This window comes from Nerophis lumbriciformis, linkage group LG04, assembly GCF_033978685.3.
Source record: "Nerophis lumbriciformis linkage group LG04, RoL_Nlum_v2.1, whole genome shotgun sequence".
Classification (NCBI taxonomy): Eukaryota; Metazoa; Chordata; class Actinopteri; order Syngnathiformes; family Syngnathidae; genus Nerophis; species Nerophis lumbriciformis.
This window is the reverse complement of record NC_084551.2, coordinates 37,191,416-37,213,967: the sequence shown is the minus strand read 5'-3', so window position 1 is coordinate 37,213,967 and position 22,552 is coordinate 37,191,416. Positions and strand designations below refer to the sequence as shown.

General features: G+C 40.4%; 1 protein-coding gene across 2 annotated transcripts in view; it reads left to right on the top strand.

Annotated features, from left to right (window-relative positions):
- The window catches only part of setd2 (SET domain containing 2, histone lysine methyltransferase), a 38,026-nt gene extending 16,333 nt beyond the window's left edge, over positions 1-21,693 (top strand). Inside the window, exons 12-23 of one of the 2 annotated variants that reach the window (XM_061954396.2) lie at positions 1,086-1,214; positions 1,291-2,361; positions 6,919-6,961; positions 7,045-7,348; positions 7,424-7,748; positions 7,839-8,186; positions 8,265-8,390; positions 13,948-14,084; positions 14,184-14,295; positions 16,670-16,744; positions 16,822-16,923; positions 20,736-21,693. In XM_061954396.2, coding sequence (XP_061810380.1) covers positions 1,086-1,214; positions 1,291-2,361; positions 6,919-6,961; positions 7,045-7,348; positions 7,424-7,748; positions 7,839-8,186; positions 8,265-8,390; positions 13,948-14,084; positions 14,184-14,295; positions 16,670-16,744; positions 16,822-16,923; positions 20,736-20,897 — 2,934 coding nt within the window. In that variant the 3' untranslated portion in view covers positions 20,898-21,693. Of the gene's footprint in view, positions 1-1,085; positions 1,215-1,290; positions 2,362-6,918; positions 6,962-7,044; positions 7,349-7,423; positions 8,187-8,264; positions 8,391-13,947; positions 14,085-14,183; positions 14,296-16,669; positions 16,745-16,821; positions 16,924-20,735 lie in introns of both variants that reach the window. The other variant, XM_061954390.2, reaches the window with a different exon arrangement.
- The last annotated feature ends 859 nt before the right edge of the window (positions 21,694-22,552 follow it).

Here is a 22,552-nt window from a genome sequence, read left to right as displayed (position 1 = left end):
TATTTTGCTTTATTCGTTATGGATGTATTTATTGCTACTTTATGTTGTATGTTTTTATGATATTTTTTAGTTCAGTTTTTCATCTATTATTACACCCAAAATGTGGTTTATTTTACTCTTACAATGTTTGTTCATTTGTATATGTGTTTGACATTTTCTTCTGCTGCTACCGAATTGTATTATTTTAGTTTTACTGAGATTCAAAGAGTCTGTTTTTGTCAATCTTTTAAATTTGTTAATTTCTTCTGTTATTATTCGTACTAGCTTCTGTGTGTTCTCTTCCGAACAAAACACAAACATTTACCTGGCACACAATGGTCTAATCGGTGGCTGTAATCTTTGGTCCTCCAGTGTTATTTTTTAACCTTCACTTCCTTACTTCACTTAGTTGTCTTCTTTCCGGGTTGTGGGAAAAGCGATGTAAAATCTTTCCACAGTTCTCGCGGGTGGAGCAGCCGCATGCTGCACAACAGAGCATTTTTACAAGTCGGAAAACTTAACGAGGAGGCAATGCAAACACATAGGATCAGCTCAAAGTTGGTAATAGTCAAGGCGCCCCGTAGTCATGTGAGTGCCTTTTGACCAGTCATTGAGGAGATTGCCGGAAACTGAGTTGGCCAAACTCTCTTTATACACAAATCTGTTGAGACTGAATCAACAGCGCCTCTACTGGTGTCAGCCAAGTAGTGCACTCCATTTAACCTTTGCTCAGGAATGTCCAAACTTCTACATCCAGAAAAATTGAATGATAGGAATTTGGGATTTAACATACTAAAACCAATCAATATAGTTTAATGCATGCTAAGGTATCTGGGGATCGAAAGCCCTCTCAGATTAGTGTTACATGTAACAATGCACATTAGTCTATCCAATTGGCTCAAAAATAAATTTATTTTATGCTTAGATTATGCCTAGGGCTAATAAACAGAAAAAAAGCAAAAACACAAGCTTTGGGGACGAAAATGGCACCCCTGTTTAAATTGCTTTGAGACCATGTTCTTAAGCATTAACACGTGTATTATTATGCCTATCCACTGTTTGCATCTTTGGTGAGATTTATTGTGCCCAATCACTGTGTCATGCAGGATACTCAGAATCCTTCATGCTTAAAGCAGTTCTTGGATCATCACGGCTTGTCTTTGCTCTGGATCTTCATGGTGGAAATTTCTGAAGCCAAAGGAAACAATGCTAACAACATCAAATTGCAATCACAGGTGATCAGCATGAATTAATTTAAATTGTGATGTTGTTATTAAGAATAATAATAATTGAATCGTTACGGCTTTTTAGATCCTGAAGGCCTTGGCTGTGTTACCCATCTCCACTAAGAACATGTTGGAAGAGAGCAGGATCCTGACCTTCATTCAACGATGGGCTCAGACGAAAGCACTCCTTCAGCCCACTGAGATGGACGGCTACTCCAGCGAGAACACCTCTCGGGCTCAGACGCCCCTCAACACCCCTGACGGTTCCTCAACCAAAGTGGGACCAGAATCGGATGGGGATGCCTCAAAACCGGCTGTGTACCAACGCCCCAAAATTATCAGCGAGAACAGTCTGGACAGCGCCCTCTCTGATGCCAGCAAAGCGTCTGACGGCAAGGAGGAGGAAGAGGAGGACGATGATGAGGAAGAAGATGAATCCACACAAGGCGCAGTTAGCGATAAACAATTAAAGGTAGATACTGCAAGTGAACCAGCTAATCTGGTAAACGAAACACAGGAAGACGAGGTAAAAGATGTTAAAAAGGAAAAACAGGAAGAGACAGAAATGGCTTCAGCTAGTCAAGACCAGCCTCACAGTGAAGATATTAAAAACCCTACAGAGTTGGCGTTGGAGCAGGACGCTGAAGTAAAAGTGGAAACCATTGATGAACTAAAGAAGGAACTTGAGGAATCTGACAAACTTAGCGTAGAGCAGCAGACTAGTAAAACAGCCGCAGAAAGCACTAATGTGGTAAACGACCAGCCTCTGGGTGACACTCTGCAGGAACCAGATATCCAGACGGTTGAAATGGATGTTACTGACACTCCAATTGAGCAGCCTGCAGAGGAGGTGATTGCAGAGGAGGTGGTTGGAGAGGCAAAAGCATTGACGGCTGACAAAGCTATTCCAGGCCCTGATATTCAAGCAGATGAATCAGCCATCATTGCTCCCCCAAGCTCTGACACCCCCGAGGTCAGTATACCTGCGGAGGTCACAACAGCCCCTCTAGATCCGCCAGTGATAGGAACGCCTTCTCAGGATGAAGAGGAAGCTGTTTCAGATGTGGAGAGTGAGAGGAGTCAGGAGCCTCAAGTCAACGCTTTGGACATTAGTAGCATGGCTGCCAGGCTACTGGACAGCTGGAAGGATCTCAAGGTGAGTTCAAAATAAAAAGGGCCAATGTCATATAGTATTTTTCCATAATTTTAAATACATCTCAAATGTCCCCTAATAGTGTACTGGACGTGTTGGCCAAAGTAGCCTTAATGCTTGAATTCACACTAAAAGTCTAAAAGTGCTTTCAGTAAACCCGAAGAAGAACTGAATATTTTGTGTGTCTGTAGCTTTAAAGTGGAACTGCACTTTTTTAAAATGTTCCTATCATTATGTAAAACAAGCACACATATGTTTTTCTTTTTTTTATGCACTCTTAGTACAAAACCCAAAACCAGTGAAGTTGGCACGTTGTGTAAATCGTAAATAAAAACAGAATACAATGATTTGCAAATTCTTTTCAACCTATATTCAATTGAATAGACTGCAAAGACAAGATACTTAACGTTCGAACTGGAAAACTTTGCAATTTTGTGCAAATATTAGCTGATTTGGACTTTGATACCTGCAACATGTTTCAAAAAAGCTGGCACACGTGGCAAAAAAGACTGAGAAAGTTGAGGAATGCTCATCAAACACTTATTTGGAACATCCCACAGGTGAACAGGCTAATTGGGAACAGGTGGGTGCCATGATTGAGTATAAAAACAGCTTCCATTAAATAATTCACAAACAAGGATGGGGCGAGGGTCACCTCTTTAAACAAATGTGTGAGCAAATTGTCGAACAGTTTAAGAACAACATTTCTCAACAAGATTTTGCAAGGAATTTAGGGATTTCACCATCTAGGGTCTGTAATATCATCAAAAGGTTCAGAGAATCTGGAGAAATCACTGCACGTAAGCGATGATATAACGGACCTTCGATCCCTCAGGCGGTACTGCATCAAAACGCGACATCAGTGTGTAAAGGATATCACCACATGGGCTCAGGAACACTTCAGAAAACCACTGTCAGTAACTACTGTTCGTCGCTACATCTGTAAGTCATACTTGCCAACCTTGAGACCTCTGAATTCGGGAGATGGGGGGGTGGGAGGGTTGGGGGGCGGGGTTTGGTGGTAGCAGGGGCTGTATATTGTAGCGTCCCGGAAGAGTTAGTGCTGCAAGGGATTCTGGATATTTGTTCTGTTGTGTTTATGTTGTGTTACGGTGCGGATGTTCTCCCGAAATGTGTTTGTCATTCTTGTTTGGTGTGGGTTCACAGTGTGGCGCATATTTGTAACAGTGTTAAAGTTGTTTATACGGCCACCCTCAGTGTGACCTGTATGACTGTTGATCAAGTATGCCTTGCAGTCACTCATGGGTGTGTAAACATCGCATATATTATGTGACTGTTTGAATGTAGAAAAAGCGAACGTGACGACAGGTTGTAGAGGACGCTAATGACAGTGTCTTTAAGACACGCCCCCAATATTGTTGTCCGGGCGGCAATCGGGAGAAATTCAGGAGAATGGTTGGCCCGGGAGATTTTCGGGAGAGGCACTGAAATTCGGGAGTCTCCCGGGAAAATCGGGAGGGTTGGCAAGTATGCTGTAAGTGCAAGTTAAAACTCTACTATGAAAAGCCAAAGCCATTTATCAACAACACCCAGAAACGCCACCGGTTTCACTGGGCCAGAGCTCATCTAAGATGGACTGATGCAAAGTGGAAAAGTGTTCTGTGGTCTGACGAGTCCACATTTCAAATTGTTTTTGGAAACTGTGGAAGTTGTGTCCTCCGGACTAAAGAGGAAAGAAACATCCGGATTGTTGTAGACGCAATGTTGAAAAGCCAGCATCTGTGATGGTATGGGGGTGTATTAGTGCCCAAGGCATAGGTAACTTACACATCTGTGAAGGCACCATTAATGCTGAAAGGTACATACAGGTTTTGGAGCAACATATGTTGCCATCCAAGATAGGCTCCAGCGCCCCCCGCAACCCCAAAGGGAATAAGCGGTAGAAAATGGATGGATGGATGTTGCCATCCAAGCAATGTTATGATGGATGCCCCTGCTTATTTCAGCAAGACAATGCCAAGCCACGTGTTACAACAGCGTGGCTACATAGTAAAACAGTGTGGCGCAATATGATGCCTAAAATACCACAACGGAGACCCCGGACTGTTGAACAATTTAAGCTGTACATCAAGCAAGAATGGGAAAAAATTCCACCTGAAAAGCTTCAAAAATTAAAAACGTTTACTGAGTGTTGTTGAAAGGAAAGGCCATGTAACACATTGGTAAATATTCCTCTGTGCCAACTTTTGCAATGTGTTGCTGCCATTAAATTCTAAGTTAATGATTATTAGCAAAAAAAATTGTTTCTCAGTTCAAACATTAAATATCTTGTCTTTGCAGTCTATTCAATTGAATATAAGTTTAAAAGGATTTGCAATTCATTGTATTCTGTTTTTATTTACGAATTACACAATGTGCCAACTTCACTGGTTTTGTGTTTTGTAAATAAATGCGAGCAAAAGTCTCCTTACAATGGAGCCTCTGGGAGTCGCTCTATTCTGCTTATAAAACACTTAAAGGGGAACCTCACTTTTTTGGAATTTTGCCTATCGTTCACAATCATTATTAAAGACATGAAGACGGATGTTTTTTTTTGTTGTTTTTTTATGAATTCTGACTATTAAATAAATGCGATTTAAAGTCTGCTTACAATGGAACCTATGGGAGTCGTTTTATGATGCCTATAAAAGCCCTTAAACAACATCCACAAATGCTTCCATTAAGGTTGTATATACATGCTTTATGTATATATGTAATGTAGTAACGGGCACATTTATAATAACTATTAATATTTACGTGTTTTGATCTTTTTAAGCATACGCGGTGCATTAATTTAAAAAACGATCGCTTTGTTTTCTTCATCATTGCTTATTACTCACTGTAGACTATAAGAGCCATTAAACATAACATAATATCACTTACTGTACAATGTCTACTGTCATTAGAATGCCAAGTGATAGCATCTTGTCATAATCCTGTTTTAGGTGAAAAATGACTCATAATCCTTGCAAAGAAAAGGGGTGTGGAACCAAGAGTTTTCATGTCGTTCTCACCATTTCTGGTATTTAATTGGCTGTCAAAGTGTGCCAACTTGTTGCATTACATCCTCATTCTTCTACCGGTACTATCCAGGTGAGAGGCATGATTTATGATCGACAAACTTTCACCAATAAAGGAAACGAAGCACTTTACCACGCGATGATGTAAACAAAGGCAGACAAGCTAGTGATTACGGCGTCGCCATAAATAGTTTGTCTGTGTTAGCGCTGATAATAACATTATCACTACAGATGTCTGATAATATCGGACTGCCGATATTATCGGCCGATAAATGCTTTAAAATTTAATATCGGAAATTATCGGTATCGGTTTCAAAAAGTAAAATGTATGAGTTTTTTAAACGCCGCTGTGTACACGGACGTAGGGAGAAGTACAGAGTGCCAATAAACCTTAAAGGCACTGCCTTGGCTTTATTGTATGCTGACTTATTTTCGTTTATTTACAAGTTAGAATGCAAAAAGTGTGTTCTTGTCTCTAATAAGGATTGTGAATATAGTCAAAATAAAATAAAATAAAGTGCTGTTCCCCGTTTATGGTAAATGGGTTATACTTGTATAGCATTTTTCTACCTTCAAGGTACTCAAAGCGCTTTGAAACTATTTACACATTCACCCATTCACACACACATTCACAAACTGATGGCGGGAGTTGCCATGCAAGGCCTTAACCACGACCCATCAGGAGCAAGGGTGAAGTGTCTTGCTCAAGGACGCAACAGATGTGACTGCGATGGTGGAAGCTTGGGATCGAACCAGGAACCCACAAGTTGCTGGCACGGCTGCTCTACCAACCAGTCCACGGCGTCCCCAAAAGGCTAATGAACTGTTTGTACACACCTGTCTCTGACAGAAGCCAATATTGTTCCCTTTAGCCATGTTTTTATATTTACACTGGTACCGGCAAAGCTGCCCCATTCTGCCCACACCCACATACATAATCAGCACTCAGTCCTCGTACGCCATTTAAAAAAGCAGAGAGACAGAGTCACGAATGCGTGGGATTCTCGATTCATCGGAATGATAGATGCACAAACAGACCAGTTTGTTACGCACAGTGTTTGGCGGTACGATAACACAGTATACAAAAATGGGGACATCGTTTTGATGAAAGTTTTAGTTTAAAAAGATTCATATCAAAAGTGGGACCAACAAAGGTTTAACTATACACTGTAACTGTATCTGTCCAATTTAATAGCTGATACAACGTGACAATGGGTTCTGTTAGCAACACTACACCTAGTGTGTGTGTGACAATCATTGGTACTTTAACTTTAACTTTTAACAACTCCCACGTCTGTAGCTGACTCCAGGCTTTATATCAAGATGTGCCGCAAAGCCTTCTTTTTTAAATAAAAGGCTGTCCTCAGTAAAGTGGTGGGCGTTTACTAGGGTCGGGCTCATCAAACTAGGAGCAGATGAAAGATGGTACAATGACGTTGTGAAGACCTGAAAGTATGCAACTTTTTTACAATAAAAAGTCAATTATGCATAATGCAGAACTGTTTTCTGGTCAGAGGTCCAATTTGTGCTTGTCTTACAGGAGGTGTACAGAATACCAAAGAAGAGTCAGGTGGAAGCTAATGGTAAGTCAGTTTCACTGCTTTTTCATAGCTCCTGTAATTTCAGTGGGGATTGTACCAAAACCACCTTGTGTCAATTAACTCAGATCGCAGTCGAGATCGTGATACAACTTTGACATCACGGAACACCTCTGGTAGCCGTGAAAAGGATCGTGAAAAGGAACGGGATAGGGACCGAGATTATGACAGAGACTGGGACAGGGAGAGAGACAGAGACCGGGACAGAGAAAGAGACCGGGACAGAGATAGAGACCGGGACAGAGAAAGAGACCGAGACAGAGACAGGGACCGTGACCGAGACAAAACTCCGCGTAGCTCTGAGAGACGAAGGAGACGGTCGACATCCCCGCCTTCTTCTTATGAGAGGAGCAGTCGGCGAACTGAGGAACGGTAAGAATTTGCTATTTCAGGAGCATCTAACATGGCCTCCAATGATGTCAAAATGTATTGTTTCCTTGAATTCAGGTTTGACCCGCCAAAGACACCAAGGGGCATTGGCGTCAAGGAGCGCAACAAGCTTTCTACAGAGGAACGCAGGAAGCTGTTTGAGCAGGAGGTTGCTCAACGTGAAGCCCAGAAGCAACAACAACAGCTTCAGCAGCAGCAGCAGCTTCAGCAACAGCAGCTTGAGCAGCAACAACAGCAGCAGCAGCAGCATCAGCAGCAGCAGCTCCAAACGATGGCCTATGACCCTGCCTTGGCCTACGCTTCCAGTTCTGGCTTCATCACCTACCCACCTGGATATCCCATTCAGACCTTTGTGGATCCCACCAACCCAAATGCAGGCAAAGTACTACTACCCACCCCTGCCGCCGATCCTACACTAACTTATGAACAGACTCCTCTTCTTGGACTCACGTCACCATCATCCACTTCACAGGCAGCCCCTGCGTCGACTATCTCTCAGCACATCGCCACTGGCAACATCACCCCTGCTGACACCCAGCAGTACGCCCAGCCCGCTGTCGGTGCCCAGGACACTGGCGTGTCCGTCCTCTCCGTACCTCCCCCAGCGGCCCCACAGGTGCAGGGCCAGCAGAACTACACTACTCTGTGGGATCCAGCCACCCAGCAGGCTGTCACCGTGCAGACACAACCGACACAGCAGTACGCTGCAGCTCCAGCACCGCCTCCCACGCCAACAGCCATTTATTACCAAGGCCAGCCGTGCCAAACCATCTACAGCATCCCCACTGCTTATCCTCAGACCAACACTCCAGTCATACAGGTGGGCCACCACTCACTATGCAGTTTATTCAATGCTATATATGGTTTACCTGATCTTTATTTCATCTGGTTTTTGTAGGCGTATTCTGAGCCCGCAGCTAGCTATCTGCATGGACAGACTGTGTATCCTGGTCATCAGCAAGGCGTGGTTGTGCAGCAGGGAGGCACAGTCACCACAATTGTTACTTCCCAAACTGTCCAGCAGGTAACACATTAACATTATTTTGTCTCGTCTTAAAGGGGAACTAACTTTCGTTTGGAATTTAGCCTATCATTCACAATACTTGTTTAAGACAAGCTCATGTATATTTTTTGTTTTTTATGCATTCTAACTAGGGATGTCCCGATCCGATATTTGGATCAGATCGGCCGCCGATATTTGCCAAACAATGCGTATCGGCAAGGCATGGGAAAATGCCGATCCAGATCCAGTTTTTGAAAAAAATTCCGGTCTGTGTTTTCCAACGCACCGATTTAAATAATACATTCCACTTTTCTGCTGCTCCCTTATTTCCATTCCGCATTTTCCAGCACACCTTCAACACATCCACAGGTCTGTGTCCTAACCATTAAAACGGCCATGTGAATTAAAAGTTACCGGTAAAAATGTCAGCTGTCTCTGTGCGATATAGAAAATGACTAAATGGTGATATTGGAGTATAAGTTCTCACGCAGTTGCTTTTAGCTGCTGGCATTACACGACAGGCTCTTCTCGCTCTTTCCTGTGTCTCCTTCTCACAGACAGCAAGCGCACCTTCTTACACACGTCACATACTGTTACGTCATACGTCACATACGTATACGCCGTCTCCGAGCAGAGAGGTAGCAGCATGGCTAACGTTAGCTGTGATGCTAGCGCAGCCGTGCGAGTGGTAATACGAATAAAGGAATAATTAATTAATTCCCCCAAAAAACAGCAGGGGGTCCATTGTCTGGCGGTAGTTTGGCTTCAAGTGGGAATATGTCGAACAGACAAGCGTAATTTGTCAAGTGTGGAGCAAAAGCGTTGCTATAAAAAGTAGCATTGCTGCTAATATGTAGCATCATTTGAAAAGTCCCCTGCTAGAGAATGAAGAGTGTTTGAAACTCTGCACGTCAACATCTCCATTCGGTGCCACACGCCCAGATCATCCAAATGCCGAGGCAAACATTTCCAGATCAACACCGTATGAAAAAAATAGTGATTTATTTAGTTGTGATTTCCCTCTGCATGAAAGTTTAAAAGTAGCATATATTAATGCAGTATGAAGAATGTTTTAATGCAGACACATAGAATCATCATACTGCTGTGATTATATGCATCAAGTGTTCATTCATGGCTAAGGCAAAATATCCAGATATATATCGTGTATTGCGATATGGACTTAAAATATCGCGATATTAAAAAAAGGCCGTATCGCCCAGCCCTAGTTCAATGCCATTTCTGTTTGTCATGTATAATTTTGTCTATTTTGTGTTTATCCTTGAATAAACAGGTCAGTTTCTTGTTACCAACCATTGTGTATTATTCAAACTCACCTAATTCAGCTGGCTAGTTGTTATCAAGAGTACTAAAACCCTTTTCAACATGAATCTGACAACTAAGTAGGCTAAATAACTTTAAACTTTAATACATGCTCGGATACGCCAGTATCGGCCAGTATCGGTATCGGATCGGAAGTGCAAAAACCTGGATCGGGACATCCCTAATTCTAACTCACAAACGCTAGCAAAAGTCTGCTAACCATGGGGCCAATGATATTTGCTTTATTCTGCCTATAAAGCGCTTTAAAAAATATCACAAAACCTTAATCAATGTTTTTTATACAAGCTGTAAGTATATATGCAATGTAGTAACAGGTACATTCATAATAACATGTAATATTGACGTATTTTGGTCATTTTAAGCGTACAGCGGCGTATTAATTTCACAGATGTATTATGTTTGCTTTTTCCTTCAACAATAAACACTAATCTTGACAGACTTCAGGACATCCATCAAAGACTACTGTAGGACAAATTATGACCCAGAACCTTATATTTTTGAGCCTGAATATACAGAGGATGAGCTACAAGTTTTAGACGCTGTGTGCTAAACAGATCCAGTTTTAGTGAAACAAAGAATCCTGCAGCAGTATTGTTAAGGGCTGAACAAGATATACAAACTATGAACATAATAAACCGGTCACTTACTGTACAATGTCTGCTCTCACTTAGATGCCAACTGATTGGATGTTTATATCTTCTCTTTTAGATGAAGAATTAATCACCATTCACCCGGAGGTAAAAAAAAAAAAAAAAGTTGGCCACTAACAAGCATTTTTTTCGTGTCCTTCTCACTATCTCCGGGTCTATCTCGGTTTATGGCCACATCCTTTTACTATACAAGTAAGAGGTATAATTAATCATCTACAAATAACTTTTACCAACTCAGAGGCGATGCAGCAGCTCAACGACTCAGTAGGTAAGCACTGTAGTTGCATAAGCTAGGTACCTCTCTGTGATCACGGCGCCAATAAAAATTGTTTGTCTGCGTTAGTGCTTATAATAAAATGTCTAATACTTGGTTAATATTCTGGTCACGAAATGTAAATGGAGTATTTTTGGCGGTTTTATGGAAGTTTTTTTTCCGGGCTTTACGGGCACAATAAAATACTTACCGTATTTTTCGGAGTATAAGTCGCACCTGCCGAAAATGCATAATAAAGAAGGAAAAAAACATATATAAGTCGCACAAACTATGAAAAAAACTGCGACTTATAGTCCGAAAAATACGGTACATTAGCCACCTTCTACTTGCCGTATTTTACGAATTAGAAAGCATAAGAAAAAGAAAAACGTGTGTTCTTGTTTTACAGAAGGATTGTGAATGATAGGCAAAATCCCCCCCAAAAATTGCAGTTCCACTTTTTAAAGATTTTTTTTTAGGATTTTTTTCTACATTTAAAATGCTTCATTGTGGTCTTAATCAGTGTTTCTTAACCATCTGGCTTGGGCTCATTGTTCGGAAATTGTGACTTTTGTAAAGTATGTCAGCTGTGGTAGCTGCCTCTAATGTATTTGTAATCACTGTGCGTATCACTCATTATGTATTCTAACTGATCTTTCTTTTTTGTAACATGCTAATAAGTAAATGAGTGTACTTTTGTTATTTCCCCGTGTTTCTGCACAATAACTCAGATATGGTAACACTGTCGGGCAGTAGAGAGTATGGAGTGATTTTTGGTCCAGAACATATCTTGCTTTTTTAAAATATTTATGAATTTTTTGCCACTTTAGGTTGTACATTTTTATGAGAAGACATGCACCTGGGGATAGGTTGATTGGCAACACTAAATTGGCCCGAGTGTGTGAATGTGAATGTTGTCTGTCTATCTGTGTCGGCCCTGCGATGAGGTGGCGACTTGTCCAGAGTGTACCCCGCCTTCCGCCCGTGTGCAGCTGGGATAGGCTCCATGCCCCCCACGAGCCCGTAAGGGACAAGCGGCAGAAAATGGATAGGATGGATTTTCTTAACTAATATTATACCCTAAGTTATTATTATATATATTATTTTTCCTCATTCATTGTCCGTCTATTTGTAATTGTGTTTGACTTTCTCTTGTGCTGCTACCAAATGTCATTATTTTAGTTTTGCTGAGATTTAGACAGTCTGTTTTTGTCAAACCATCTCTTAAATGTATTAATATCTTCTGTTATTTGTATTAGCTTCTGTGTGTTCTCTCTCTCCTGAACAAAACGCGGATGTTCTGTTGTGTGTTTACCTGGCACAAGACACTGTAATCGGTGGTTCTCTAGTGTTGTTCGTGAACCTTCAGTTCCCATATTTGTCTTCTTTCCGGGTTGTTGGGAAAGCGATGTAAAAGCTTTTCACAATCCTCACAGGTGGAGCAGCCCAATGCTGCACAACAGGGCATTTTTACATGGCGAAAAACTAACGAGGCAGCACCGCAAACATAGCAACAGCTCAAAATTAGTAGCAGTCATGAAGCGCTGTAGTCATGTGAGTGCCTTTTGACCAATCATTGAGGAGATTGCCTGAAACATAGTTGGCTATAATCTTTATACACGACTCTGTCCTTGTTTGGCCACGAGCGCCCCAGAGAGGGCTGCCAAAAATATCTGTCTCAGTTCTATCCATCCATTTTCTACCGCTTGTCCCTTTCGCGGTCGCGGGGGGTCGCTGGAGCCTATCTCAGCTGCATTCGGTTGTAATACAATTTGTGGCAGTAATGACAATCTCAAACAAACGAGAAGTCTGAAGCTAAAGTCATAAAGAAGTTTCTTAAATGCAAAATTTTGATTAAAGTTGTAAAGCTGTATTTTTATTTGCACTTAAATTTTATTTACAGTTTAGTCAAGAAGCATATTCATTATTAATGTAGTTCATTTATTTTAAAACAAGATGAATGAATATACATTAATTTTTAGTCAGTTATTTATCAGTCCATTTTTATGCAAAATATTTAGTTAGTACTTATTTTTCTAATCAGTCTGGCCTAAGGTTTATGTTTTAAATAAATAATAATCTTTGTGATTGACATATGCTTTTTTATATCATTTGAAAAGGTTGTAAACTGTAAGTAAGTTAGATATAATTATTTAATATCATTAAAATCCTGAGTAAAATAAAAGTTGGGCCTTGAGGCCAAAAAGGTTAAGAACCCCTGCTTTAAATTATATGTAATGCTGATGCTTTTTACAAAATTTTGCATTGTTTATGTTTTACAGACTATCTTCAAGCCGCTCTCTAACCGTCTCTTCTGTGGGCGGTCTTATTTACGTGCTTCCACTTTGACTGCCTTTCCACCCCATCAGCCATGTTGTCGTTTTTAGCACTTTCATATAGAGTCTACAGACAGATATGAGTTTGAACCGTATGCTACTTTTTATTAGAATTGGCAACAGCAAGGGATGCATGTGCATGAATGAGCTAGTCTTCCCCACAACAAGAGGATAGAGAAAATTAAGGAATTTATTGACTGCAACTTTGGACTAAAACTGAATAAAAATGGCGAACTTGCGCGAAACCCTTCAGGCAAACCTTTATCATATGTGGAGCTATCCACTGACCAAGTAAGGCAAAAAGTTCCAAATCCTTAATGGATCGTTCAAAGCAAGTTTGGATGAAGGCAAGATTGTTCTATAAATATCTCTGTCATGCATCTATGGTTTGATTTCAAACGCTACTCTAAGCATTTAAGAAATATGCCGGGTTTTTTAAAAATTTAATTAATTTTGGAAAATAATGATTCTATAAATAGATTGATTTGATCTATTTGTGTCGTGGATTTTGTCTGAAGAAAACATTTTCAAAAATGGATACTATTATTATTATTATTATTATCATTGGTATTAGCTGCGTAATTACTATTGTCCTTTTGTAATATATATTCAGGGTTGTCTTATTCGTGAGTGTTTATTATTGGGTTGGAAACTAAATACATAATATAACCAAAATAATAGAAATAAAAAGATAACAATATTCTTTTTTATTAATATAATGTCTTTAAACCAATATGATTTTTTTGTCTAACGTGTGTGGTTTATAAGTCTTATAATTTTCCAAAGGACTGTAACAAACAAATGGTTAGCATCAACATACTGTTTTGTTTGGTCACAAGGGGGTAGTGTACATCTAACTTTGTAACTAACTCTTAAGAGCGGCGTGCAGTCACAGAAGACTTGAAACCACAGTTGTTACGTATATATTCAGTTTCCATGTTCAAACAGTAATTACAGGTACTGCTGCACTCTTTTTTTTCACCCCCCATGTTCTCCAGGAAATGATCGTACCCAACAATGTGATAGATCTGCCGCCTCCTTCCCCACCGAAACCCAAAACTATCGTTCTACCTCCCAACTGGAAAGTGGCTCGGGACCCTGAAGGAAAGATCTACTATTATCATATTTCGACAAGGTGCGATGTGGTTGTAAAAGTACCCCTTTATGTGCAGTATTTCTAGTTCTCATTATTTTGTTTCTTCATTGTTGTCTTTTTTTTTTCAATTTATTTAAGGCAAACCCAGTGGGACCCTCCCAACTGGGACGGAAGTAGTGACACAACTACTCTGGACCATGATTCCGAGATGGACCTGGGCACTCCCACTTATGACGAGAACCCCTCTAAGGTAGGCTTTAAAAAAAAACAAATGTGGGAATTGTGCACTTGGCTTGTTGTCCATAAATCTGGTGTTTGCTTCCTCCTTACGTTTTCTTTTCATTCCCAGAAAGTTTGAGGTTGGATGCAAAGCATGATTATAGTGTTTGCTCTTTGAGGTTGTTTAAGATGGTGCACTCATGATTACTTTCAGCTGTGTTTTATGGGGGAGAACAAACGTCATCACAACACCATCTCCACTGTAATGAGCTTGTCCTTGCATATTTTTCCCTCAAAGACTATCTCTACCACTTGGTTGACTGTCCCTTGGCCTGCAGCTTCTAAAATAAATACATGATCTGCTCATCTTCTTTTCAACAGCCTCATTTGTTTTCCCTTCTTCATTTCTGAGGAAAATGGAAAGCATCTGGAGAACCCAGCAGTCATTTATTAGGTTTTTTTTGCTTTCACAGTGTCTCTTTTTGTCTCTAGACATCACGTAGGCCCATTTCCACTTTGGTGTTGGTGCGGATTCAGTTCAGCGTGTTGGCTGTGAACTGACTCCACACCAACTGCCATTGTATTACAACTTATGTTTAGTCAAAAAAAGTATTTCTATTGTTGTGCGTAATATTTAAATAAAGAATAAATGTTATGTAAAACTACATTATTTGTTCTTCAACGTTACCATAAAGCAGTGACCAAACACGCAGCTTCAACACAAGTATGTCAACTTCAAGTCTTCTTTCCGCCACAATGCCCAATTGTATGCTGCAAATAACCATAAAAACATAATGTAATGTAATACCATTAATTGATTAACGTGGACCGCGACTTAAGCAAGTTGAAAAACTTATTCGGGTGTTACCATTTAGTGGTCAATTGTACGGAATATGTACTGTACTGTGCAATCTACTAATAAAAGTTTAAATCAATACCATTGTGGATTCAGAGATTACATGTAGAACAAAGGTAGAGTTCCACTAGTTGTGATAGGTTTGTGATCAATGGTGACTTCTATGTTTATAATTCTCGTGCAGTGGTTCTCATAGATTGGCAATCTATTTGGGGTGTGGCTGAGGCGGAGTCAATACGACGCCGTCATATGATTTGCACAATTGGCTATGATGCGAGAATGTTTTTTTAAAGGGCTAACTAAACATTATAGATATATTTAAAGACAAATGTATTAGTATCAACATCTTTTTATTGCCACATTATGTTGTTTTGCTATTTTTTTTCAATTGTTGCTGCTTATTTTATTAGTACAATGTAACACAGGCTGCACTTTGTAAACCTTTACCAAACCTAGGGAATAAAAGTGAGACAGAGCAATCCAAGTTTACACAAAGAAGAGCAACAAGGTCACACAGCTTTCCTTCCACATTGTTGTGACACATGCTCTTCCAATTATAAGCCCTATACTTCACCGTCCAAGCACGTTATTTTTTTAATCACCACACTCTTGTGCACTCAGCTGTTGCCTTCTTGTCTTCTCATGTCGTGACATCCTGGCAGGATATCCGTGCTTTGTGTCAAGGAGCTAGCGGGCAGGTGCTGCTTGATGCCCGCTCTGACCTTGTGCTCTGTCAAGATTTGTAAATATAGATGCTCTTTGCGGTGCTGATTTTTAACCCTCTCTGTGGTAATCTGTGTTAAAAATAACAGCAATGTTGTTGGTTTCCTGAAACGGGTAATCAATCAATTTTCTATGGATGATATTAGAAATTTACAAGCACAATAAAATAATCACAATTTGCCTTTAATTAGGTAAATATGCCAAAAATGTACATCTTATTTTATCCTACCCCCGTTCCTTGACAATGACCTGATAACATCAGGCACTTTGTTATACTTTGTAAACACCATATGCTTATGTCTTGAACCGACCTACTCAGTACATTGTTAGAATTATTTATTTAATCCATGCCATACTTCTAATTCTACATACAGCTATACTAAATGTTTTCTGTGTTGTGCACACGTACGTACAGATGCTTTACCTACAGCAGTTTAAAGTGAACGATGAGAACTGATTCACATTTTACATGAATACAATAATCTGGGAATTGGCTGTCATTGTTCACCTAAAAAAGATGTTTAAAAGACTCGACTCATTCACGAACATCACATTGAGGTAAAAACTGGTATTTTTTCAGCTGTAAGTACAAGCAATACTTTGTCATTGATATAGAAGAAACATGTAAAGTGATCATTATGTCCAATAGCAAAGTGTTTGCCTGCATTTATTGTGAGTTACTTTAACCTCATGAATCAGTGACGTACCACCATTCAATTACTTGTTTTGGAAAGTTTTTGTTTTTAGTACTTATTTTTAGGTTTTTGACCAACTTTGATGGAATAACAATGTGTTAAAAATCTATTTTTGTGGGTTTTTTTTGCAGTTCTCAACCAAAACAGCTGAAGCAGATACTTCCAGTGAATTGGCTAAAAAGAGTAAAGAGACATTCCGCAAAGATGTGAGCTTGCCTCCTGCCATGAAAGTTCTTCTGCATCCTTGTTGAAACTGATATTCTAACATATTTGTGTTGCACAGATGTCCCAGTTTATAGTGCAATGTTTGAATCCCTACCGCAAGCCGGACTGTAAACTTGGCCGCATCTGCAACACAGAAGACTTCAAGCACCTTGCAAGAAAGGTAATATTCCACAACAACATTGTCTTCACTGCCTAAAATCCCTACAAAGGTAATAGTAAGCATGTGCATGTAGAAACAACACACTCCGAATAATTGAAAATGATGAAGAGCAGTAAGGAATGTCTTTTTATTGCATATCTTGCTCCTTGATGCCCCTACAGTCCTACTGACTCACTTCTATTGTGTTAGACAAACAACAAATTGCGCCATTGGAATGTACAAAATCCTGAATAGGCAGGAATGTAGGCCAAAGTGATATGTGATAAGTTAATGTCTTTAGCCAACTACGTATGTTGTTAAAATGATTTGCTCTGAACACATGCGTGTGCATGGCATGCTGCAAAAGTCATGACATATTTAGCGGAGAAAACTTAACTTCGTCCTCATACATAATGAAAAAGACTGATTGTTTGTATACAGATGGGGCATTTAAATCAGGGGTATCAAACTCTTTTTTTTAATCTTGTTTACACCTGCTCTTAGAGGGCTGCCTATTACTGCCAAACGTATGTAATATACCCATGTAACTGTAGATTCATGATATTAAACAATTGCCCCTTCACTTGATTATTATCATTTGGCATCATAAGTCAAGGTGACAAACGGATATTTAAAATCAATTGGGTGAACTTTACTAAGAGTTGTTCCGGTACAACTTTTTTACAACCGATATTGAAGCCTTGACTATTGTCGATACCGATATTAATCCGGTACAATACCAGCAAGAATCATAGTACATACTTGTATTTTGTAGTGGGGACTTAGGGCTGGGCCATATGGGTGAAAACTGTATCACGATATAAGCTTTGTATACCGTTCGACATTGATAGTTATTGATATTTTTTATGACCTATCAAAAATAAGCACTTGGAGAAAAATGTATTAAATGTAAACGTTTAATTTGAAATGTAACCTTCCTCTGATTATATTCCCCTTAGTTATCAAGCTGAAAGGCTTTACAGACCACCGTAATCTGACTACGGTCCTTTTTTGGGGGAAGGAGGAATTTGCCACTCTGTCGAAGTGACTTTTCCTGTTTTAGCGACCGATGTTTTTGCTCCGTGCAGCACTCATTTTTACTTTCTCTTCTCACTCCTTGCAAAGAATCAACCGTGAGACAACAAGATGGCGCATCCAAACTTAAAAAAAGCATTTTATCGGACACTTTTTTTTTAATTGAAATACACTGCGTGAATAATGATATTGTTCCATCGCCCAGCCTTACGTGGAATGTTGGAAAGGGCTTAAGCAAGTGACATTACTAAGAACAATGGTGGGTATGAAAAACACTAATCTTATGACAGGTTTATACTTTTGAAGTGGAGTGTTGATTTGTTTTGGCAACATGTAGTGGTCACAATAATTAATGAAGTTAAGGTCATGACACAGTAAGTTGAATCATGCGTACACGTAGCTCACCCAAAGCTGATCAAAAAGTTGCATTGCGTTTAGACTGAAGTCACATGTGAAAATATCAGATTCCAAGAAGATTTGGACTACTTCCTGATGTGGCCTCAATCTGATGCCAAAATATCAGATTTGAAGCACTTTGGAGCATTTAGACTGGCAAAAAAATTTGATCTGTGTCACTTAAGGGTAAAAATGAGATTCGGTGTGCAGTATAAATGGGGTCATATTACAAATGTCTAGCTTGTGTGCTTAGCTTGACTTGACTGAAATAGATGAAAAGACCATCCCTGAGTGATTATTGGAGGACATTTAAATGTTAACTGGCTGTCCAACTTTGCACAAGTAAACACTCAGCAGGACCGCCTGTATCGGAGCTTATATCGGAGAGTTTACATGCAATATCATGCCGATATCATCCGATTCTGTTTTTTTTTGTTACAATGAATACCCCAAAATGTTGTTGCACCAAATATTGTGACAGTTGTTGTAAATACAATTGCTCGAGAGACAAACCTTTAGACAAAATATTAAATCGTACACTAAGGGAATACTTTTGTAAAACAGCGTTTATGATAAGACAAAAGGTCTCAGGCCACCACTTTTTTATTGTTTCACAGCTTTCCTGACACAGTACAACAGTAAATATGAGCACATAGAATTATCAGGATTACACTAAAAATAAACAGATTTCCACCAAACTTTGTCGAGGTTTGGCACATGGACTAGGGAAGAATCAAACAATGTTGGAGAGGATCTGGATAAAGAGGCAGGAACAACAAACAAGACAGTTACAATTCAGTCCTCTCCTAAAATAATTGATATTTATATGTAAAGATCTGTCATCCGGGGGGAGCTCAAAGTAAAGCCGCTGCTCCTCCACATGGAGAGGAGCCAGATGAGGTGGTTCGGGCATCTGGTCAGGATGCCACCCGAACGCCTCCCTAGGAAGGTGTTTCGGGCATGTCCGACCGGTAGGAGGCCGCGGGGAAGACCCACGACACGTTGGGAAGACTGTCTCCCGGCTGGCCTGGGAACGCCTCGGGGTCCCACAGGAAGAGTTGGACGAAGTGGCTGGGGAGAGGGAAGTCTGGGCTTCCCTGCTTAGGCTGCTGCCCCCGCGACCCGACCTCGGATAAGCGGAAGAAGATAGATGGATGGATGGATGGCATTAATGCGACTTCTTGAACGGGTGCGGTAGAAAACGGATGGATGGATTAAAATGCATGAGAATGTTTTATATTTTGAACGTTATTTTTAACACTGTGATTACCAGCGGAATGATTCATTATTTATCATGTTAAGCAATGTCAGCAAAGATTTATCTGAGCCAGATGCAGTCATCAAAAGAGCCACATCTGGCTCGAGAGCCATAGGTTCCCTACCCCTGGGTTAGAGTGTCCTCCCTGAGATCGGTCGGTTGTGAGTTATATCTGTGATATTTAAATAATACCCGAAAGGAACAAGCGGTAGAAAATAGATGGCTGGATAATATATTGAGTGTTCGCCCTGAGATTGGTAGGTCGTGAGTTTAAACCCCGGCCGAGTCATACCAAAGACTATAAAAATGGGACCCATTACCTCCCTGCTTGGCACTCAGCATCAAGGGTTGAAATTGGGGGTTAAATCACCAAAAATGATTCCCAGGCGCGGCCACCGCTGCTGCTCATTGCTCCCCTCACCTCCCAGGGGGTGGTTAAGGGTGATGGGTCAAATGCAGAGAATAATTTCGCCACACCTAGTGTGTGTGTGAGAAAATCATTGGTACTTTAACTTTAACTTATTAAAGCCTCTATCGTCGGACAAATGTATATAATTTATAGCATATAAAATGCGCAAGCCTTTTGTCTATTTGTGCTCTTTGAAAGGCTATTTGGCAGGCGACCAGTCCAGTGTGCACCTGCCTCTGGTCCTAAGTCAGCTGACCTTTGACCCTGATGAGCATAAGTGGTACAGAAAATGAATGGATGAGTCAAAAAATTATGATTAATACATTTTTGGTAATCTAGCTATGCTTGCGACAGCAGAACAATTACATGTTCTTCCACCAGGTGGCAGAAGCTCCATAATGACTGTCCTGCTGTCATTTACGCATCATGTTTGTTTTCTGGTGAGCCATGACATTTGTCTCATTTAAAAACGCTGCTCCAAACAATTTGTAGATGCCCTGCGGGATAGGTTGCAGTCGTCTAAATGCACGCGTTTCTACCTCTTGTCCTTCCTTATTCAGTGCCCCAGCATTGTTTAGTTTGTGCGCCTGCGGGATGCGGTTAGTGCACACTAAGATTCTTGAGGGTTGGGGGGAAGAGCAGCCGGACTTGAAGGATGAAGCCCAAAAGTCACCGCGTGTGTAATTAGCGCCGTCTGCTGTCTGCTGACCTTTTTTTCTTCTTCTGTGTCTCCAGCTCACTCACGGAGTCATGAACAAGGAGCTGAAGGCCTGCAAGAACCCCGAAGACCTTGAGTGTAACGAGAACGTCAAGCACAAGACCAAGGAGTACATCAAGAAGTACATGCAGAGGTTCGGCGCCGTGTACAAGCCCAAGGAGGACACGGACGTCTACTGACAGCGTGCGCTTGCATTTTCTCATGCTTTATTTATGATTGATGGAGGGGAGGCGCCAAGAGAATTCCCACTGACTGATGACTTTTATCCTGACTTTTAAACTCCATGAAGAACATGTTGATGCTTTCCACTGTTGACGACGGATCAAAAAGCAGAACTTGACTGCTTTTATCAGCGTAGGTCCGAGCTGAAGACTCCAAGAAGTCTTCCCAGCTTTGACTCTGGCCACAATCAACACCTTTTATCTCTTCCACTGGGAACGCCATGTTGGACGTGCCACGCCCTCTTTCTTCTTCTAACTGGACTCACGCTGAAGAAGAGTGTAGCATTGTGATTTTAACTTATCTTTGTTTTTTAATGCCTATTATTAATATTATTGTTGTTGTTCACAACAGTTACACACAAAACAGCCTTTTTATTTCTTTCTTTTTTTTCCTGTCAGTTCTCACAAATCACGACAGCCTATATTGCATTATATGAAATAGTTCTGGGAGCATTTAAATGGACATAAAAACTTAGTAACATGACTATCATTTCATGGTTCTACAGTGTAAATATGTTATTATGATTATTATGTCCAGATGTGTATGCAGGAGGGTGACCAGCTGGACCCTCACATCTAAACCCCCTCACTGGCTTATGTCAGCACATTGGGGGAGAATTTCATCGTTTCGGGTTATTATGTTTCTATGTACAAAGTAATGTTCACCCTACTCAACTGTAAGTATTGCATAAGCACATTGTCATACCGAGTGTACAAACATTTTAAAAGATAATAAACTGGGTTTTTTTGTACACTCCTGCTCGTTTTCCATGCCGCACAAGCACCATCCAACACGATTCTTACTTTTAAATTGATTTTTGCAATGTATTTAGTATAATTACAATGAAAGTTTTTCCAAATAGGTTACACAATAGTAAAGCTCCTTGTGGTTGCATTGACTAAAAACATTTTTAAAAAGTATACTACTATCTGTGTTGGCCCTGTGATGAGGTGGCGACTTGTCCAGGGTGTACCCTGCCTTCCGCCCGATTGTAGTTGATAGGCTCCAGCGACCCCGAAGGGATTAAGCGGTAGAAAATGGATGGATGGATGGACTACTTTTTTTTTTAAACCATTTTTTCTTTTTGAAATTATGAATCAATTTAGAATCGGGATGAATAAAAGTAGCAATTCGGATGTGTATTGATTTTTTTGTGCACCACTATTGTACATGTTACAGACTTATTAAAGTTAAAGTTAAAATCTCAATGATAGTCACACACAAACTAGGTGTGGTAAAATTTGTCCTCTGCATTTGACCCATCCCATTGTTCACCCCCTGGGAGGTGAGGGGAGCAGTGAACAGCAGCGGTGACCGCGCCCGGGAATCATTTTGGTGATTTAACCCCCAATTCCAACCCTTGATGCTGAGTGCCAAGCAGGGAGGTAATGGGTCCCATTTTTATAGTCTTTGGTATGACTCGGCCGGGGTTTGAACTCACGACCTACCGATCTCAGGGCGGACACTCTAACCACAACGCCATCGAGCACTTTTATTGGATTCTTGGGGTGACGATTCCATTCAGAATCGATTCTCAATCCAACACAATTTTGGTAACATTTGGTATATAAATGATATTAAAAACCTTTTCAAAACAGGTTGCCGTTTACAA